A 17,925-nucleotide genomic window follows, 5' to 3' on the forward strand; every position below is an offset into this window, starting at 1 on the left:
AGAAAAAATACATAACCCGCGTAAGCGGGTTATGTAAATTTTTTCTGCAATAGCTGCGACCGTTCATTCCGGTAACAACAAACAAAGAAAGACATTTTATTGTTTATATTTATATCTGTTTAAATTATCATTTTAAGTAGGATTAAAAATATTAATTATTGTGTTAATGATGCGAACGTCTTTGTACGTTTCATTGATGGAACGGCCACTGATCAAGAAATCTGTACAGGTGATATGCCTAATGTAGTTTATGCAGGGATGAACGCAATGGGTTTTCTTAAGAAAAAAAGAAGAAAATATTCAGTGGATGTAAATATATAGAAATACACCTTTTGGGTAGCTTTATATTAAAGGCTAGTAGTTTTTGGTTTTAACTCCTTCAGCCATCGGCACACACACCTCAGTAATAAAAACGAAGGAGAAAAGAACAAACATGTTTTATTGTTTACATGCACAGCAATAACTTTCTTTTCATCTAAAAAAAAAATATTTCAAAATCGTAAACTTCTTATATAGAAATCGGTTTTATTATTATTTTTTTACTTTTTTTTTTCAAAGATTATTTCCCTCGCTCTGCACATCATTTCAGATTTGGAAACTGTTGAAAATCTCAAACCATACATTTTTACCTACTACAAGAGAAGTGCAAAGTCCGATGACTGTAAAATACGTCAACCTTGTTTATAATGATTTTTTTTTACAAACACTTTTCAGTTAAATTTTGCGGGGAAGGGGGAGGGGGCATCTAATACAAGTTAAATTTTTATGACACATCGAACATAAAGATAATTCAAAAGATGACTAATTGAGGATGTGGTGATCAATAGGTCAACAGTCCAAATGTTATAATTATTAGAGAATTTTGGAACCATAACAAATTTATTGTTATTACAGATCACTATCTGGTATGCCCTTGCGACACCAATGATATCTTGAAAGGAAATGATGGTGTTTTCGGTGTTTCATGCTCATTCATTTTGTCCAATTCATACTCAGTAGGAAACAAATCTGGCGATTTAGTTGTTCAAGAGATGCAGAGGAGGGTGCAGCCGGTTTGAAAGGATTCACTGTCAAATAATGGCCGTATTGTTAGATACGACTCAGGGATGAAACACTTGTGCAGTTATCGCATCGGTAGAACACAGTATTCCATCATTTGGATTTATTAACATCCACTGAATGTTTTCTCCTTTATTTCTTAAGAAAACCCATTGCCGTTAATCAGTGCATGAACAACACTGAGCAAGCCACGTGTGTAGCCTTCTAGAACAATGGCTGTGACATTAGTTTTACATACAATGACGTATTCATCTTAAAACAATAGTTAACAAATTTAATTTTACTTTTCGTATGATTTTTGATACAGATGTAAATATAAACAAAAAAAATGTTTTCTTCATTTGTTAGTACGGGAATTAACGTCACAGCAATTGCAGAAAAAAATTACATTACCCGCTATGCGATTTATGTATTTTTTCTGCAATAACTACGACATTCATTTCCGTACAAACAACCTAAGAACACTATTTATTATTTAAATTAAGCAAATCATACCTTCTTGTATCTAACACTCTTTCAATACCATTACCTAACCACATTTATATACCTCACTGAGGCAGATTTTTGTAAAATGTTTAAGAAGCCTTTCCACTCTGAAACTTACATCCGGTTTTGCATTAAACGTATTGGACTAGTGACTAAATCAAACTGTTCAATTCATTGGTTATTGTCCACTAAAATTATCAATGCTGACTTTGGCTTCGCTTCGGTTAGCAAAAAAACTGTTTTTGTCTTTGTTGTGATTTGAAGTAGCGTGCACAATAAGATAAAAAAAAAACAAATAATAAATAACAGGTAATAATTAAATTTATTTATTTTAAAGCAATAAGTATTTTGATAGCCCGGTTACCCATCATTTAGCTAATTTCTTTCCATAATCCTATCAACGCTAGAACACCTTATCTCATCCTCTTTCAATGAGTAAATAATCTGTAAAACAGTTTGTCGTGTGTTGACACCTTTGTGACGTTTAATAATTTGTTTGAAATTCTCAAAAGTATTATTAACAATGACATATAATTTTTAGCAGACACAAAATATCAAGATGATAAATAAACCAATTTTCTTAAGGGTGATAATCTAAATTTACAGTAATAATCATTTAGACTTAACAGAAACAAGTCCGTCCTCCAAGGATGTAGATGGGATATAAGGCAGAGTGACGCGCCGCGTGGTCTCAGAATTTAATTTGTAAGCTTTTTATTGGTCAATCGCTGCATCTCCTAAGACATGTAACAAAATGATCATTATAAAACACGCCTATACAATATTTCAGACCTTCACATTCAAGGAGGACACTTAGTGATTACAATAAAACTTTTTAAGTAAACTTAAATTTATTTCTCATCTGAGGTCTGCAGTAATATCCCAACGTCTATTACTGAGGCTTATCATTTGATAACGTCATACGTTGAGGGTTCTTTAATGTCACTTAGCTCTTGGTATTCACTTTTAATATTTTCAGTGGACATTACATCTACGTAACCGGTATTACATTGTGGATTTTGACTCTCCTTAAAAGTTTGTTGTGTTTTCCTTACGATCATGCGACGTCTGAAAAAGGAAGAAAAGATTCAATTATATGTTTACTTTGAAAATATTTTTATTTCCTAAAAAAAAATAGGCCGTTAAGAATTTTAGATTAGGAATCGTTTAATTCAGTCGAATACGTGAAGTACCGTTGCAGGAACACCACCACTAACAAAACAGCTATGACTGCTACACATACACAAAAAGCAGCAAGAAGACCATAAAATCGAGACGGCCAGTCATTCTCTTTTCCTTGGACTGAAACCATTTAAAAATGTTTAATGTTTCTATAAATGCATTTCTGATTTTTCAAAAATGATGAAAACTTTGATTTGCTTCCGAATTTAATTTCTCTGAAATATTTAAGAATGTGCGTTTTTTATATGTATCTCTTCGTCAGTTTCTTTCTTATATGATGTATTTAATTCAATCTTATTTTAATTCACTCTGTATTACACAATTAAAATGCAAATAAAATGTTTCCTCTCATGAAAGATATATGTACATGTACGACACACTAACATAATATTTCATGTATGCATAGGAATTAATGTTTAACGAAAAGAAAATAATAATGATAATAACCAAAAATAATAAAATAAATGAAAACTAGGAGACTTATTGTTCACAGAACAATAAGAGGTCTTTCCACCTTCTTTGAATTTTAAATTTGTTTTATATCTGACTCCTAAAAAATAAATTCCATGAAAAAGAAACCAGAATTCTCTTAAACAGCATAGAAAAAAAATGAAAATTCAAAACAAAAAATAAATGACCTTGACCTTTGACCTTAAAGAATATTCAAGGTCAAAGGTCAAGGGTCACAATGCAGTTGTCCCCATGCCTCTAAGACTTATAGTTTACAAGTTATAAGGTTTAATAGTAAGTACAAAAAACTTAAAGGGCAATAACTTTTATAAGGGGTCATCAGATCCATTTGCACTTATACAGTGAAGTTAGGCCTAAAGACCCTTAAGACATTAGTGAAGGTTTAGTGTCTCTACAGTCTACGATTTCGGAGGAGTAGTGATAACAAGGTTTTCCACACAAGGGGCAATAACGTTTAAAAGGGTTAATATTAGGGGACAAGAGTCAAATCTTTGAAACAGTTTTAAGAGTACATATTAATGATGCATAGACATTAAGTATATGTTGAAAGACAAAAGAGATATAAAAATAGCTAAATTTCTCATTTTTGGAATGACCTTGACCTTTGACCTTTACATGAATTTGAAGGTCAAAGGTCAAGGAGTCATATGCAGTTGGTCCCATGTCTCTACGACTTATTGTTTTGAAAATTTTTAATTATTTGTTAATTTCAAAAAGTTTCAGGGGCAATAACTCATTGAAGGGAGCACCGAATGCTTTCGCAATGAATAGATTGAAGAGTCCCCTTAATTAGTCAAAGACATTGGTAAAGGTTTCATACCTCTACGGTTTATGGTTTCAGAGGAGTAGCGATAACAAGCATTTCTTGCGAAAGGGGCAATAACTTCGAAAGGGGTCAAGGTTCATTTACGCAGGGTGAACTGCAATAATCATTTAAAGAGTACATTCTTATGGACTATAAATCTTTTCGATAAATCTTCAAACAAAAAAACATGCGGCGGAAAAATAATAAAAAAAATAAAAAAGAATAATAACTAGGAGACTTATTGTTCAAATAACAATAAGAGGTCTTTCCACCTTCTTTGAATTTCAATTTTGTTTTATATCTGACTCCTTAAAATTAAATTCCATGAATAAGAAAACAAAATTTCTTAAAAGGATAAATAAAAGAAATGAAAATTTTAAAAAATTGAAATGACCTTGACCTTTCTCCTTAAAAAAATCTTCAAGGTCAAAGGTCAAGGGTCACAATGCAATTAACCCCATGCTTCTACAACTTAATGTTTTCAAGTTATGAGGTTTAATAGTAAGTACAAAGACATTAAAGGACAATAACTCATTTAAGGGGTCATCAGATCCTTTCACACTTATATAGTGAAGTTATGCTTAAAGATCCTTAAGACATTAGTGAAGGTTTGGAGTCTCTACAGTCTGCAGTTTCTGAGGAGTAGCGATTACAAGGTATTTTGCACAAGGGGCAATAACTTTTGAAAGGGTTAATCCAAGGGGACAAGAATGAAATATTTGAAATAGTTTTAAGGGTACATATTAATGATGCAAAGACATTAAGTATATGTTAAAAGACAAAAGAGATATAAAAAGAGCTTAATTTATCATTTTTGAAATGACCTTGACCTTTGACTTTTGCATAAATTTCATGGCCAAAAGTCAATGAATCTTATGCAGTTGGTCCCATATCTCTACAACTTTTCGTTTTGAAAATTTTTAATTATTTCTAAAATTAAAATAGTTTCAGGGGCAATAACTCATTGAAGGTGTGATCTAATACTTTCGCAATGATAGATTCAAGAGTTCTCTCAATTAGTTGAAGACTTTAGTGAAGGTTTCATGTCTCTGCAATTTACGGTTTCGAAGTAGTAGCAATAACAAGGTTTTTCACACAAAGGGCGATAACTTTTAATAGGGTCAATCTTAAGGAATACAAATTAAATCTTTAAAATAGTTTTAAGAGTACATATTAATGATGCTAAGACAATTTGTATATGTTAAAGGACAAAAAAGATATAAAAAGAGCTTAATTTCTCAAATGTGGAATGACCTTGACCTTTGACCTTTGCATTAATTTCATGATCAAAAGTCAATGAATTTTATGCAGTTGGTCCCATGTCTCTATCACTTCTCGTTTTGGAAATTTTTAATTATTTCTAAAATTAAAAAAGTTTCAGGGGCAATAACTCATTGAAGGGGTCACTGAGTACTTTCGCAATGAATAGATTCCAGAGTCCTCTCAATTAGTCGAAGACTTTAGTGAAGGTTTCATATTTCTACAGTTTACGGCTTTGAAGGAGTAGAGATAACAAGGTTGTTCACACAAAGGGCGATAACTTTTAATAGGGTCAATCTTACGAAATATGAATTAAATCTTTAAAATAGTTTTAAGAGTACATATTAATGATGCTTAGACAGTTTGTATATATTAAAAGACAAAAAAGATATAAAAAGAGCTTAATTTCTCAAATTTGAAATGACCTTGACCTTTGAACTTTGCATTAATTTCATGATCAAAGGTCAATGAATCTTATGCAGTTGGTCCCATGTCTCTACAACTTCTCGTTTTGAAAATTTTTAATTATTTCTAAAATTAAAAAAAGTTTCAGGGGCAATAACTCATTGAAGGGGTCACTGAATACTTTCGCAATGAATAGATTCCAGAGTCCTCTCAATTAGTCGAAGACTTTAGTGAAGGTTTCATATTTCTACGGTTTACGGTTTCGAAGGAGTAGCGATAACAAGCATTTCTTGCGAAAGGGGCAATAACTTCGAAAGAGTTCATAGTTCATATAAGCAGGGTTTTTTGCAAATATCTCTTACAAAGTACATTCTTATAAACTATTAATCTTTTCAAAAGACCTTGAAACAAAAATTCGTCCGGCGGAAAAATAATAAAAATAATAATAAACAGAAGAATATCAATAGGTCTTTCCACAGAAAGGTCGAAAGACCTAATAAACAGAAGAATATCAATAGGTCTTTCCACAGAAAGGTGGAAAGACCTAATAAATATCAAAAACAGAAGGTTTATTCCAATTTTACCAAAGAGTGATAATAAATGTATAATGTATAATTACTTTGGAAACAGTCGTGTCCTTGCCAGCCTGTCTTACAACCCACGGTACAGGAACCCGTCTCATAATGACAGTCACGTGTTTTCTTACAAAATGCACTACATTCCTCTTTGCAGTCGGTTCCAAAATAACCAAAACTACAAACTGAAAACAGATAATTTTACATATTATTTTTTTGTAGAAATAAGAAATTAAACGAGTTATATCACATCAAAATATGCAGAATATTACAATCAAAATTCCGATTTTTTTTCGGCACGACTTCTATATTGGAAGCAGAGGAGAAGAATATCAATCAAATGAAATGGTATAAAAAATTATTCCTACATATTATATTTATTTAGTGAAAATGGATTTTAATATATCACTTTTAAGAAAATAAATTAGTTTATAATGAAACACCAACACGCTGACTGGTAATTATTTGGCACAAAAATGCAAATAGTTGTGCTCATCTTGGTATACTCATTTGCATATTAAGGTTAAGCAGAATTTTTTGTGGAATGTGGATACATGCATTTCGTTATTTTATTAATATTTACCCTTCCAAATCAAAACATGTGTAAACTTTTACACAGCTTGTATGCATGCATTCTTGAGCGGTGTAGATTCCGAACTGTTCAAGTCATGGTTCTCAGTGGTATGGCTGGGCCAAAGAAGATAAGTTTACATTATTTAGAGAATAATACATACCCTTTTCCATATCACATCCTGTATTAGCCCGAGACACCAATATCAGCCAGAAGGCCGAAGGCCTGAGGGCTGATATTGTTAGGGGGCTGATAAAGGATGTGATGTGGAAAAGGGTATGTTATATTATATTTATTACATACTTAGTAATAAAATACTGAACACATTTATTTTAGAAGGAAATAAGTAAATAAACATACAAAGACTTCTTAAAATGTACACTGTCTATTGTCTCATACAGCTTCGGTTTGTTTCTGCATGTACTTCTATTTTAAATGTCCTCAATCCGTAGTTTTAAAATAATCTTTTATTTATTAGTTAAACATTTATTATGTTCCCCAAACGGAGTTTGGGAACATATTGTTTTTACTCGGTTTCTTATTATTATTATTATTATTATTATTATTATTATTCTTTTTTTTCTTCTTTGTTCTCCGGTACTTTTTTGTCCGCGAGTGTTCTCAGAAACTGTTCACCCAACTGAGCTAAAACCTTTTTAGGGTTAATAGGTGTGTAGTGTAGGTGTGCAACACGAAGGTTATTTTGCGCGCATACGCATGCACGTGCGGGCGCGTGAAATGAGTGAAATGACGGATATACTTTATATAGCCATAACTTTAACATTTTTTGATGAAATATTTTAAAACACATTTAATAAGGATATATTAATAGTGTAGATAATGTGACACTGTCAAATTAGCACAAACTCACGCGCATGCACGTGCGCTTCGCTTTGATTGGCTGCAACAAAAATCTCAATATCTTTTCTGTTTTTTGACGAAATGCTATGAAATTTAAAATATAGGCATACTTAAGGATGTACTACAATATGATATATAACAATTGTCATGTAAACACGCGCATGCACGTGCGCTGCAATCTGATTGGCTTAAACTTTAAATGGCTATAACTCCCTTGTTTTTCAACGAAACAGTATGGGATTTAGAACATAGACAAACATAATGGACTCCCACAAGGAGGTATGGTCGTCATGCATATGCATGCACGTGTGCTTTGCTCTGATTCGCTGAAACAAAAATCGCAATATCTTTTTTTAATTTTTGACGAAATGCTTTAAAATTTTAAACATAATCATGCATTAGGATGTCCTACAATATGATATATAACAGTTGTCATGAAAACATGCGCATACACGTGCGCTGCAATCTGATTGGCTTAAACTTAAAATGGCTATAACTTCCTCGTTTTTCAACCAAACAGGATGGGATTTAGAACATAGACAAACATAACAGACTCCTACAAGACGATACAGTCGACATGCACATGCATGCACGTGCGTGCACGTGAAATGAGTAAAATTTCAAATACACTAGATTAAAACGTATTTTTTAATACTTTTGGATAAAACGCTGTAATTTCTAGTATATAAATAGTGTAGACAAGATGATATGGTCATTACGCACATGCATTCAAATGCGCATGCGTGCAATGCATAAATTTGAATATACTGAATATACTTCTGGGAAAACATTGTTATAGTCTAAAAGGCATAGAGTTCGTCTTATTTAATGAAGCTTACAGGGAATAAGGCACCAAAAAGGAGTTGGGGAGCGTTTGGGGAACATCTGTAACGGTTCCCGTTACAATTAGCCCTAGTTTATCATTGCATTCAAAAAGTTAAAATTAAGATAATTATGTAACCTCCATATTATGTGCATGATCACAAGTACTGTTTTTTGAGGTTTAATTTACTAAGGGTGTGATATTGATTTGTATCAGCCCTGCAGGGCTCATAACCTGTATCAGCCCAGCAAATCCATATCAGCTGGGCTGATACAGCTATTGTGACGTCAGCCATATCGCATATGCAAAAATCCTGTATTTATTACTAAATATTTACATTCGCTGTGTTTTCCTACTAAGCCAACTGTGAAATCGAGTTGAAAGTCATTTTTGTGTATACTCACGCGTAGAAATATATACGGAGAAACGTGCGTTAACGTGACGTCACAATGAGGCTGCAGCGACATTAGTAATAAAAATGCAGCGATATAGGACAGAGAGAAATTCAAATATTGAGTATATTTTAGTTGCTTCAAAACATGTGAAATGTAAATACAAGGACTGTTTTTCAGTTTAGTGTCAATTTATATATATATATATATACATCTGCATGTAGAACAATAAATGAATAACATTTGTATTGTACATTTGTGCGAAATGTTGTCGGTTTTCTTTTAAATTCATAATCTTTAAGACTGCCCCACTTTTTAAAAGAAATACAAAAAAGCTTGTTCTGTAGCTAGACAAAATATTCAAAGCGCTTCACTGCTGTGAGATGACAACACATGTAATGATTATTCATTGTTTATGATGTAACGAATCAACTGAGATGTATACATGTATACTCCGTATGCAGGTGATGAAGGTATATTGCTGCATAAGTAAGGGAAGGTGACGATAGAAACGTAAAAGTCATCACGTTTATCATATAGCTTGGTTGTTAGATTACCATTAGTGTCTTTTTCAAGTAAAATATCCAAGTATGAAACAGAAGTGTCGGACTCTGTGGTATCTTTTATCTCAAGCTCACCAGAATATATCGTATCGATGAGTCCATATTTCCTATGGGTGGCCTTAACCTAGCTGCTATCAAATAAAGTTTCCAAATAAGGAGTGAAATATTGACTGTTGTACATTTTATGTTCTGTAGCAAGTGCAACAATAACCTTGAACCCAATATACATCAGATAAAATAATGAATTGAAAGAACATCTTAAATGGGCACATCGAATCGAGCTTTGATGTAAAAACATCTTTTTTCGTTTTATTTTAAATATATAGATTGACATGACAAAAATAATAGCAATGGCTATTATCAAATTTATAAATAAAAAACATGTTCATCCTACATTAAGGGTTCCAAGCGTTACAATATAACAAGTACATGTATTATTGATTTTTTTTTTCTCAAAACTAAGCCCTATAACAGCAACATTAAAACTTATCATCCTTTAAGCATACAAATTAAATAATGTATAAAACAAAAGGTACAATGTTTTTCGCCAATGTAGTATAAGAATGGTGATTGACGTTTGTAATGAATCATTATTATTTCCAAATCCCTTATTGATGATTTTCTATTGATTAGAGTATATGTTTTCAGTGCCTCGCTGAATGTGATCATTCACAGACTTGATGACCAGTCCATATTCTTCCTGTAAGAAAACACATGTATCAATGATATATTAAATAGACCTATATTATTGATATGGGAATGAGGTGTATCTATATCTTTCTTCATTTAAATAGAAAGAAATATTGCATTGTTTATTGAATAAAATAATTTCTCAAATTATCGCCAAAATTATTTCTAAAAACAAAACGTAAATAAAAGTAGCTGCAAGTAGCAATGTAAAAAGTATTGATCCAACGATCCTATATAAAGGAAAATTGATAAAGATAACAAAGTGACCTTTGTAAACATTTGACTAATAACCTTATTGCACTATTAGCCTTAATATAACGAGATGCATTATACATTTGTTAGGACTTACAAGACTGGAACAGAATTCAGGTTTTCGAACTTGAAGCTGTCTGACAGTTGTAAAAACATCCACAATTGCGTCCATGTTAATTTGTTGAATGGCGTTATGTACTGCACAAAATGTACCACTGAGGGCAGCTCCATCGCTACAAGGTAAATGATACTCAATTTAAAAAGTAAACCATTGATATATTAAATTTCTTATCCATCCATGTTTATTACATAATGACAGACCTGGAGTTAAAAAGAAACTAGGTAAATAATATAGATTATGCTTTAACAAACTTGGGAAGAAATCTTCAAGCATTCCATACATATATGTATTTCCGTCCTTCTTTGATGTCATAGGTATTTGTAAAAAGTGTTATCAATTTAAATTTATGTCAGGTAGAACACATTTTTTTTCATAAGAATGCTTTTCAATAGGTGTATTGATAAATATTGTTTAGTAAAATAATTTTAAAAAATGTGTATTTTCTTTTTCAAATCAATGATTCAATCTTTATAAAATATTGACAAAGGCAATAACTCAGGTACCTTCATTCAGGCATTTTCTTTATAGCACTTTTTTTGTAAAATAGTTTTCCTGGTATTCACAATTCAAAATTATCTTATAAGTATCAAGCATATCGGAACTTTTAGTATCAGAATAATGCATTTGAACCGGTTTTTACATAATATTTATCATAATATTTACCAAAAATGTACATTTTTTTCATGTTGACATATATTTCTGTTTATTTATGTCTCCTATCCTAGAAAATATGGCGACCCATATATTTCTTTGCAATAACTAGTAAATTTAAACTATATCAAATGAGAATAATTGCAGTTTTTGAACTTTTAACTATCAGAATTGTGAAGGTGGAAAAACCCTTTAAATGAAGATTGATCGCCATTTCTCATGTTATTGTATTTTCATTTAAGTATATTTATATGCTGATCAGCAAGATGTTATCAGTCATCCATGGCACCTGATCCCACCTTTAATGCTTTGGAGATCTGTGTTTGCTCTGGTACTACTTTTTATTTTGTCGTGGATTTTTGAGCTTGAATAATGTTTATTATCTCCATATATCGTTTATAGAATTAATACAAAACCTGCTGACAACGATGACAGGGTTTTCTGTTTCCACGCTTAGTGCCACAGAAACCAGACTTCGAAGCTGGGAAGTATCCAAAGGTGTTCCAGAAGTCTTGATGCTAGACCTTGGCTCAATTATCGTCACTGTCTGGGGCTTCTTACTCTGTTAGACAAAGATAACGTGTTAAATATGATTGTTGCTTTTTTCGGGAGAGAGCGAGAGAAAGAAAGAGAGAGAGAGAGATGGCATAACCTGTATACGTACATTTTTCTGCCGGATGTGAACAATGGAGCTGCTGACGTCAGTCTCAGTTTTTGATTGAAATTGAATGTTGAAAGGAGGGACTGAATTGGAAGAGGAAGTTTGTCTTGGTAGCCATGCCTTACTCTAGAGACAAACAAAAAATATGGATGTCATTGATAAAAAGGCAACAAATGCTCTGTTTAACCACTAAGTCTCTATATGCGAATATCTTTTTAATGCATCTCCAGTTAATTTAGAAACAAAGCAATGCAGACAGTTTTTTTTTTCTTTAAATTGTAATTGTATTGATTTTTAAAACATAAATTATGAAGGAAAAAGTTCAAATTATAAAAGAAATAGACTTGATAAAAAAAACAATTCAGTGGTAAAAATGAAAAATTCTTTAAGGCACATTATTGTAATTAAATAATAACAACATCAGCAACAAAAATATAATGTCATAACATATGGCTAGCCAACCTATTGTTGGGTAATTAGTGTACCTAAGATGTCTGTGAAATAGACAAAACTACCGTACATTTCCAAGAAAGCTTGAAGATGCATACCGATTCAATCTCACGCAGGGGATCCATAAAAATAACAGTACTGGACTCTTGTTCACAGAGCAGGCGCAGGAAATCAACAGCGTCCCCTTCCGATGGATATTTCGTTACAATAAACTCCCAATTGTTGGTGAATGACTAAAAAATATTATTAGATAAGGTGAACTATTTTAAAACTTTTATAATGATTTGTGATTAATGAAAACAGAGATATGATAAGACACTGTTACTTCATTAAATATTGAATATCTGTTGTCACAGGTTACAAATGGTCACCTCACGAATTTCACTTTGTTGACTTTGTAACAAAAAAACGTAGTATTTACTTTGCTGTAATCGGTTCGACATTTCTTACCGGTACGTATATCGCATTGATGAAACTTTCTCGATTCGTGACAGGCGTTGAAAGATAAATCATATATTTATCCACTAATTAAATAAAAACCAGAAAAAAATTAATTAACTGACAATAACCAAGAAATATATTCTTAAGTTCCCATTTTTAAACAATTTATTGAATCTATATAACTTTTATTGAATAATTAACAAACCGTATACAAAAATTTACATGTAAACAATTTGCAATATTTAAAGAAAAATTCAGAATTTTATTTCTTGACAAATATGTCTCAAAACTTATGCCAATCATATACTTACAGGGCAATACTTCGGTGGTACATGCATCCCTACAATGCTCTTTAGCGATCTTAAAATCATCATCCGTATAACTAGGCCGTATCTTCATTAACAGCTAGGTGTCAGAACAAAAATGATACAAGACTGGTATATAAATGATTATTTGTACACCTCGTTATCATATTATTCCCAGATAGAGATGAATTAAAAGATATAAAAAGAGCAGTGTTTATTTATGGAACTAATTAACCTTGATGTTGCACGGGAGAAGCTTTCAATAATTTCTTTTTATAATATTCAACATCTCAAGTCTCTACTCTATATACAGTGTACATGCATAATAGAAAAGCAGAATAGGAGGTAAACTGGGACAATTTTCACTAGAAGTTAAAAGAATTAAAACTTATTCTTTTCCTGCTTTGTTTTAAGCATAGAAAAAAATCGGTAATAATAAACATAATTATTATATAAATAGCTAAAACATTAAAAAGAATTAAAAGGAAACGCATAAAAACAAGCTTTAAAAAGTATGAATGAAACAAAATAAAAAAAAAATACCAAAAGAAAAATCTAGAGAGTATTAGAGCTCAATATCTTGGCGTTTTATTGAAAGCTGAGTTTGTATTGCGTAAACGAGTATGCCCGAAATGAGTCTTCAATATCGAAGCCCCCTTGTAAACAAAAGGAATCGTCTGGTCTAATTCTCAGAGCTAAATTTTAGAAAGGAAGTGGCATTTAGGTAAGATGTGTTTATTTTTTACACAGAAATGAAATGTTTATAAAAAAAAATAATAGTATGTATAACACCCATAAAAACTTTAATAAGGAAATCATAACGTTCGGTAATGATGCAATAATAATGAACACATATGCCTAGGTCACATTTAAGCCGATGATCGGGCGACTAAATTTTTCTGGTCTTGTCGGCTGAAAGAACATGATCGGCCGATACAGTATCGGGCGACACTGAGCAGTCACATTAATTCCTAGAGACAGCGATGACTTGGAGAAACAACACAAAAAATCTTCTTTTTTTTATATAGAATTCAGCAATATTTTTTATAGATCTATATTCAAATAGGTGACGTGAGTAATGTTTGCAAAGCAAAGTGGCAGAAGCTTACAAATTTGCCACTCAATGTTGAAAATGTATGCAAAATTTTGAATCGAATTACATAAAAACGACAAATGGTGCATATCTAAGCAGCAAAGAATACTTAAGATTTATATATATATATATATATATATATATATATATATATATATATATATATATATATATATATATATATATATATATATATATTACGGATTAATTATTCATGTTACATCCGTTCAAAAAAATTATATCAATCCATGGAAATGTGACTGGGGTTTTACAGGACAAGCGTTGATTTGAATACCGATACTAAAATATCATTAATTTGAGTTTTTTCGTTGGAATAATTAAAATAGATTATAGGGAATGTTTTAGCTATATAATAAAGAAGTTATTTAACTTAAATTGGTGAATATTGGTACTCGTTGGCTGTACAAATGTACAGTCAACTTGAATTGATCAAAACGTTTAAGGTAAAAAGCAATAACTCTTATTTCGTGAGAACTATTTGATTTTTTTTTTCTTAAAATTGTATTTTAAATATATATTTTTCTCCACAACTCTCATTTCAATTCCATTACATTTATACTTTTAAAAGCCAAATTATTTTTTTGCACTGCTTATTTTTCTATTGATTACCTGAAACTCTTTTCGTAATGTACTATGATTGGCGGGTTCATCAATCGTCATGGTTCCGGCCTTTTTGGTAAAGTCTTCAATAGTACTACTGTTTACTGGCGCTTTAAATATTTCATTCAATGCCAGAAAAACTGTCATGTACTGTTCCTAAAGTATAAAAAAAAAATATGATAAATTTGCATTAAAAAACCCAATATTTTTTGCTGTCTTTGCTAATAAATTACTTAAAACATTGGAATAAATTTAAGCAAACAACTTATATTTATCTAAGAACATTTTTTTGAAATTCTTCCGGTTAGGAAAATTTATATTTTGAATACTTCACGAACAATATAATACATAAATCAAAAGTAATAATAATTACAAAAGAAATACAAAAAAAGAATGAAAGGGGACAAATATTTATTTCCCCAAGTAATGATGCACCAGGTGATTTGAAAATTTCCCTTTTGTCTTGCAAATTTTGCATTTGGAATATATAACATTTTTTGCGCACGTAAAGTATTCAAAGAAACCCCATTAGGTTTAATATCAGGAAATCCATATGCACTGTTTGTTTCAAAATAAAACGTACATAGGTTTGGACCATATTCATCCTGTTTTCTCTCATCTTCTTGACATACTCTGCTACGTTCACTTTCTTTCTTTTCTCTCCTATTCGCTTCAAAGCATCTAATGCTATATATGTCCCAGTTCTTCCAATTCCAGCGCTAGAATGATATTAGAAAAAATGAAGAATTACTCGCTCATTTAATTTTGACCAAAAAAAAAAAAAATCTGAATTCACCCGTGTTTTTATGTCAGAAACATCTTTCTACTATTTAATGTAAAATTTGATTGCCGAAATGTACCTGCAGTGAACAATTGTTGGGGAGTTTTTCTGATTGGTTCCTGTTCTGGTCACGTGATCAAGAAAAACAATAAGACAGAGAGGATCCGGGGTCCCGTGGTCTGGCCACGCCGTGTAATGGTACTGTGTCACCGTTCGGGATTCCTTCGACTATAGTTAAAAATGGGATAAAATCTTTCATTATATGATTGAATAATATCCCTCTCTCTGATTGGGTGAGATCCAACAATGTTAGAAAAATACTACCTTATGTAGACCTTTACGTGACCTTCCGGGTCAATACAAGAAATTATTGCTGGTTTATATAATAAATCACGTGAGCTTCCAGGTCAAAACAAGAAATAATTTCAGGTCAATATAGGGAATTATTTCTGTTCCATATTTCCTGTAACAATGTGTTCCTGTTGATATTTCTCATTAAAACGATCAATTAATTGAAAACAACAATCTTGTAGGAGTTTACTATAATTTAAATAATAATAAAACAGTTATTACTGATTTCTGAAGTATCGATGATTTAACCACCTTGGAAGTACAATGTTCATTTCGCCCTTCGGGCTCAGTGAATATTATACTCCTCAGGTGTCTATATCATCGCATTGACGCCAAGAAACAGCAATAATTGTATATTATCAAAATGAAATCGAAAGAAAAAAAATCTAAAAAAAAATACTTTGAGAAAAAAAATAGCAACAGTCAGTTCAACCTTGAAAATAGTATTATTTTTTTTTAAAGTGAAGCAGTTTTATGTTTTATGCACCCCTGTACTCTTGAATTTCTTAAAATAAAACGTACGTCATTGTGCGTAGCAGTCATCCGTCGCACGATGTAAAATGCGTACTGTTTTTCTTCTATCAATTTTACAGAAACCGCACCATAATTTGCGTTTTTATTTGCCTCTGGCCAATACTGATTGCATTTTACCTAAAAATATAATTACAATATTACGCGTTAATATTAGAACCTTGATTGGGCAGACCCAAATATGATCTCAGTAAAAGTATAATATGATATAGTATTTCGTGAAGAAACTAAACATTTTATGGAATTATATACTTATGAAAGACGCAAATTTCGCCACAAAATACACACTTTCGTTCCTTCTTTTAAGTTTGTCACCATTACAATAGAGAACACATTTTCCTGCCAAATCATTGCCCAAAAATCGCCAAGTATATTTTGCTTTGGACCTACAAAAGAAACATATGGAATTATAATAAATGCAATTATTCCAATCAAATAGACTTTTAATTTAAGGTTGATGTTTCTAAATTGTCCTAAAAAGTTCATTTATGCTGCACTTGCAAATGTACATGTACTTATTCTCTGCATACATGTTTGGTATGTTTTGAAAAAGAAGAGCCTTATATGTAACTAATTCATATGTTACAGGTTTTAAAGCAGGTGGTGTATACCTTGTGCTGCTATGTACTCTCTCTCCCACTCTGCACCCTATTTAATACGAAGAAAAACTGTTCACGTTACGCAATATGCATACCTAATATTTTGATGATTCATGGCTATCAGGTTTGCTTAAGAAGAATGGTTTTTAAACAAAATAGAAACTAATGGTTATGAAATGGATAACAATGGAGAGGATTAATCTAAGTTGTCACGTTACTATTTAAATATTTAATACACCATGGCTGTATTTACCTCAATATAGTTTGCATTGATGTAATCAGATCCAAAATTCGTTGTCAATTTTACTCTAGAATGATCATCTACAAAATGAGAGTAAAACCAGTAATCCAAAATCCTTAATATACACAAAAAAAATCTCCTTATTTCAAACACTCTAGCATTCACATATAAATGTTTTTGAAGACTGAATGAAAGAAGATGTCCCCACACAGTTACAACTCATAGTTTAAAGCTTAAGTAATTTATTTGAAGAAAGTAACCATATCAATATGACATTCAAACATGTACTAAATAGTACACTGTACAATTTACAAAAAAATGTTCATCAACTTCTTACTAAAGACAAACATACGAACGTAAATGTAACGGAAAATGAGATTATTTCTTCATGTGATTTGATTGCTAAACGAACTTCTAATCACTTACAGGGGAATGTAGTTTTGTATCTATTCTTAGCCATATTTTCCTCCCTTTTTCCATCATCACACTTATGTAGTTCCCCATATGGCAATGTCTGCATGGAAAAGAAATAATACCTCCATAAACATGTTTTCATTCATAAAGGCATTGCCACTGATAATAAACATTGACTATGAACTATGTAAATTTCAAGTAAAGGTTTTCTTTTTAAAACCTTTTTATCCTTTCCATATTAATCATGAATTATTTTTATTTAAAAAATGG

At 31.4% G+C, this 17,925-nt stretch overlaps 1 protein-coding gene across 1 annotated transcript in view; it reads right to left on the bottom strand.

The window, feature by feature from the left end:
- Positions 1-10,039: 10,039 nt before the first annotated feature.
- The window catches only part of LOC134281780 (receptor-type tyrosine-protein phosphatase T-like), a 39,158-nt gene continuing 31,272 nt past the window's right edge, over positions 10,040-17,925 (bottom strand). The window contains exons 15-29 of the mRNA XM_062764208.1: positions 17,668-17,755; positions 17,254-17,321; positions 17,013-17,049; positions 16,690-16,787; positions 16,393-16,521; positions 15,599-15,747; positions 15,322-15,457; positions 14,748-14,894; positions 13,031-13,124; positions 12,729-12,802; positions 12,377-12,511; positions 11,832-11,954; positions 11,584-11,729; positions 10,493-10,628; positions 10,040-10,153 (exon numbers count right to left, since the gene is read on the bottom strand). Coding sequence (XP_062620192.1) covers positions 10,076-10,153; positions 10,493-10,628; positions 11,584-11,729; positions 11,832-11,954; positions 12,377-12,511; positions 12,729-12,802; positions 13,031-13,124; positions 14,748-14,894; positions 15,322-15,457; positions 15,599-15,747; positions 16,393-16,521; positions 16,690-16,787; positions 17,013-17,049; positions 17,254-17,321; positions 17,668-17,755 — 1,638 coding nt within the window. The 3' untranslated portion in view covers positions 10,040-10,075. The remainder of the gene's footprint in view (positions 10,154-10,492; positions 10,629-11,583; positions 11,730-11,831; positions 11,955-12,376; positions 12,512-12,728; positions 12,803-13,030; positions 13,125-14,747; positions 14,895-15,321; positions 15,458-15,598; positions 15,748-16,392; positions 16,522-16,689; positions 16,788-17,012; positions 17,050-17,253; positions 17,322-17,667; positions 17,756-17,925) is intronic.

The sequence above is a fragment of the Saccostrea cucullata genome, unplaced genomic scaffold (assembly GCF_032062105.1).
Source record: "Saccostrea cucullata isolate Sc308-1 unplaced genomic scaffold, CSIRO_AGI_Scuc_v1 ctg774, whole genome shotgun sequence".
NCBI lineage: Eukaryota > Metazoa > Mollusca > Bivalvia > Ostreida > Ostreidae > Saccostrea > Saccostrea cuccullata.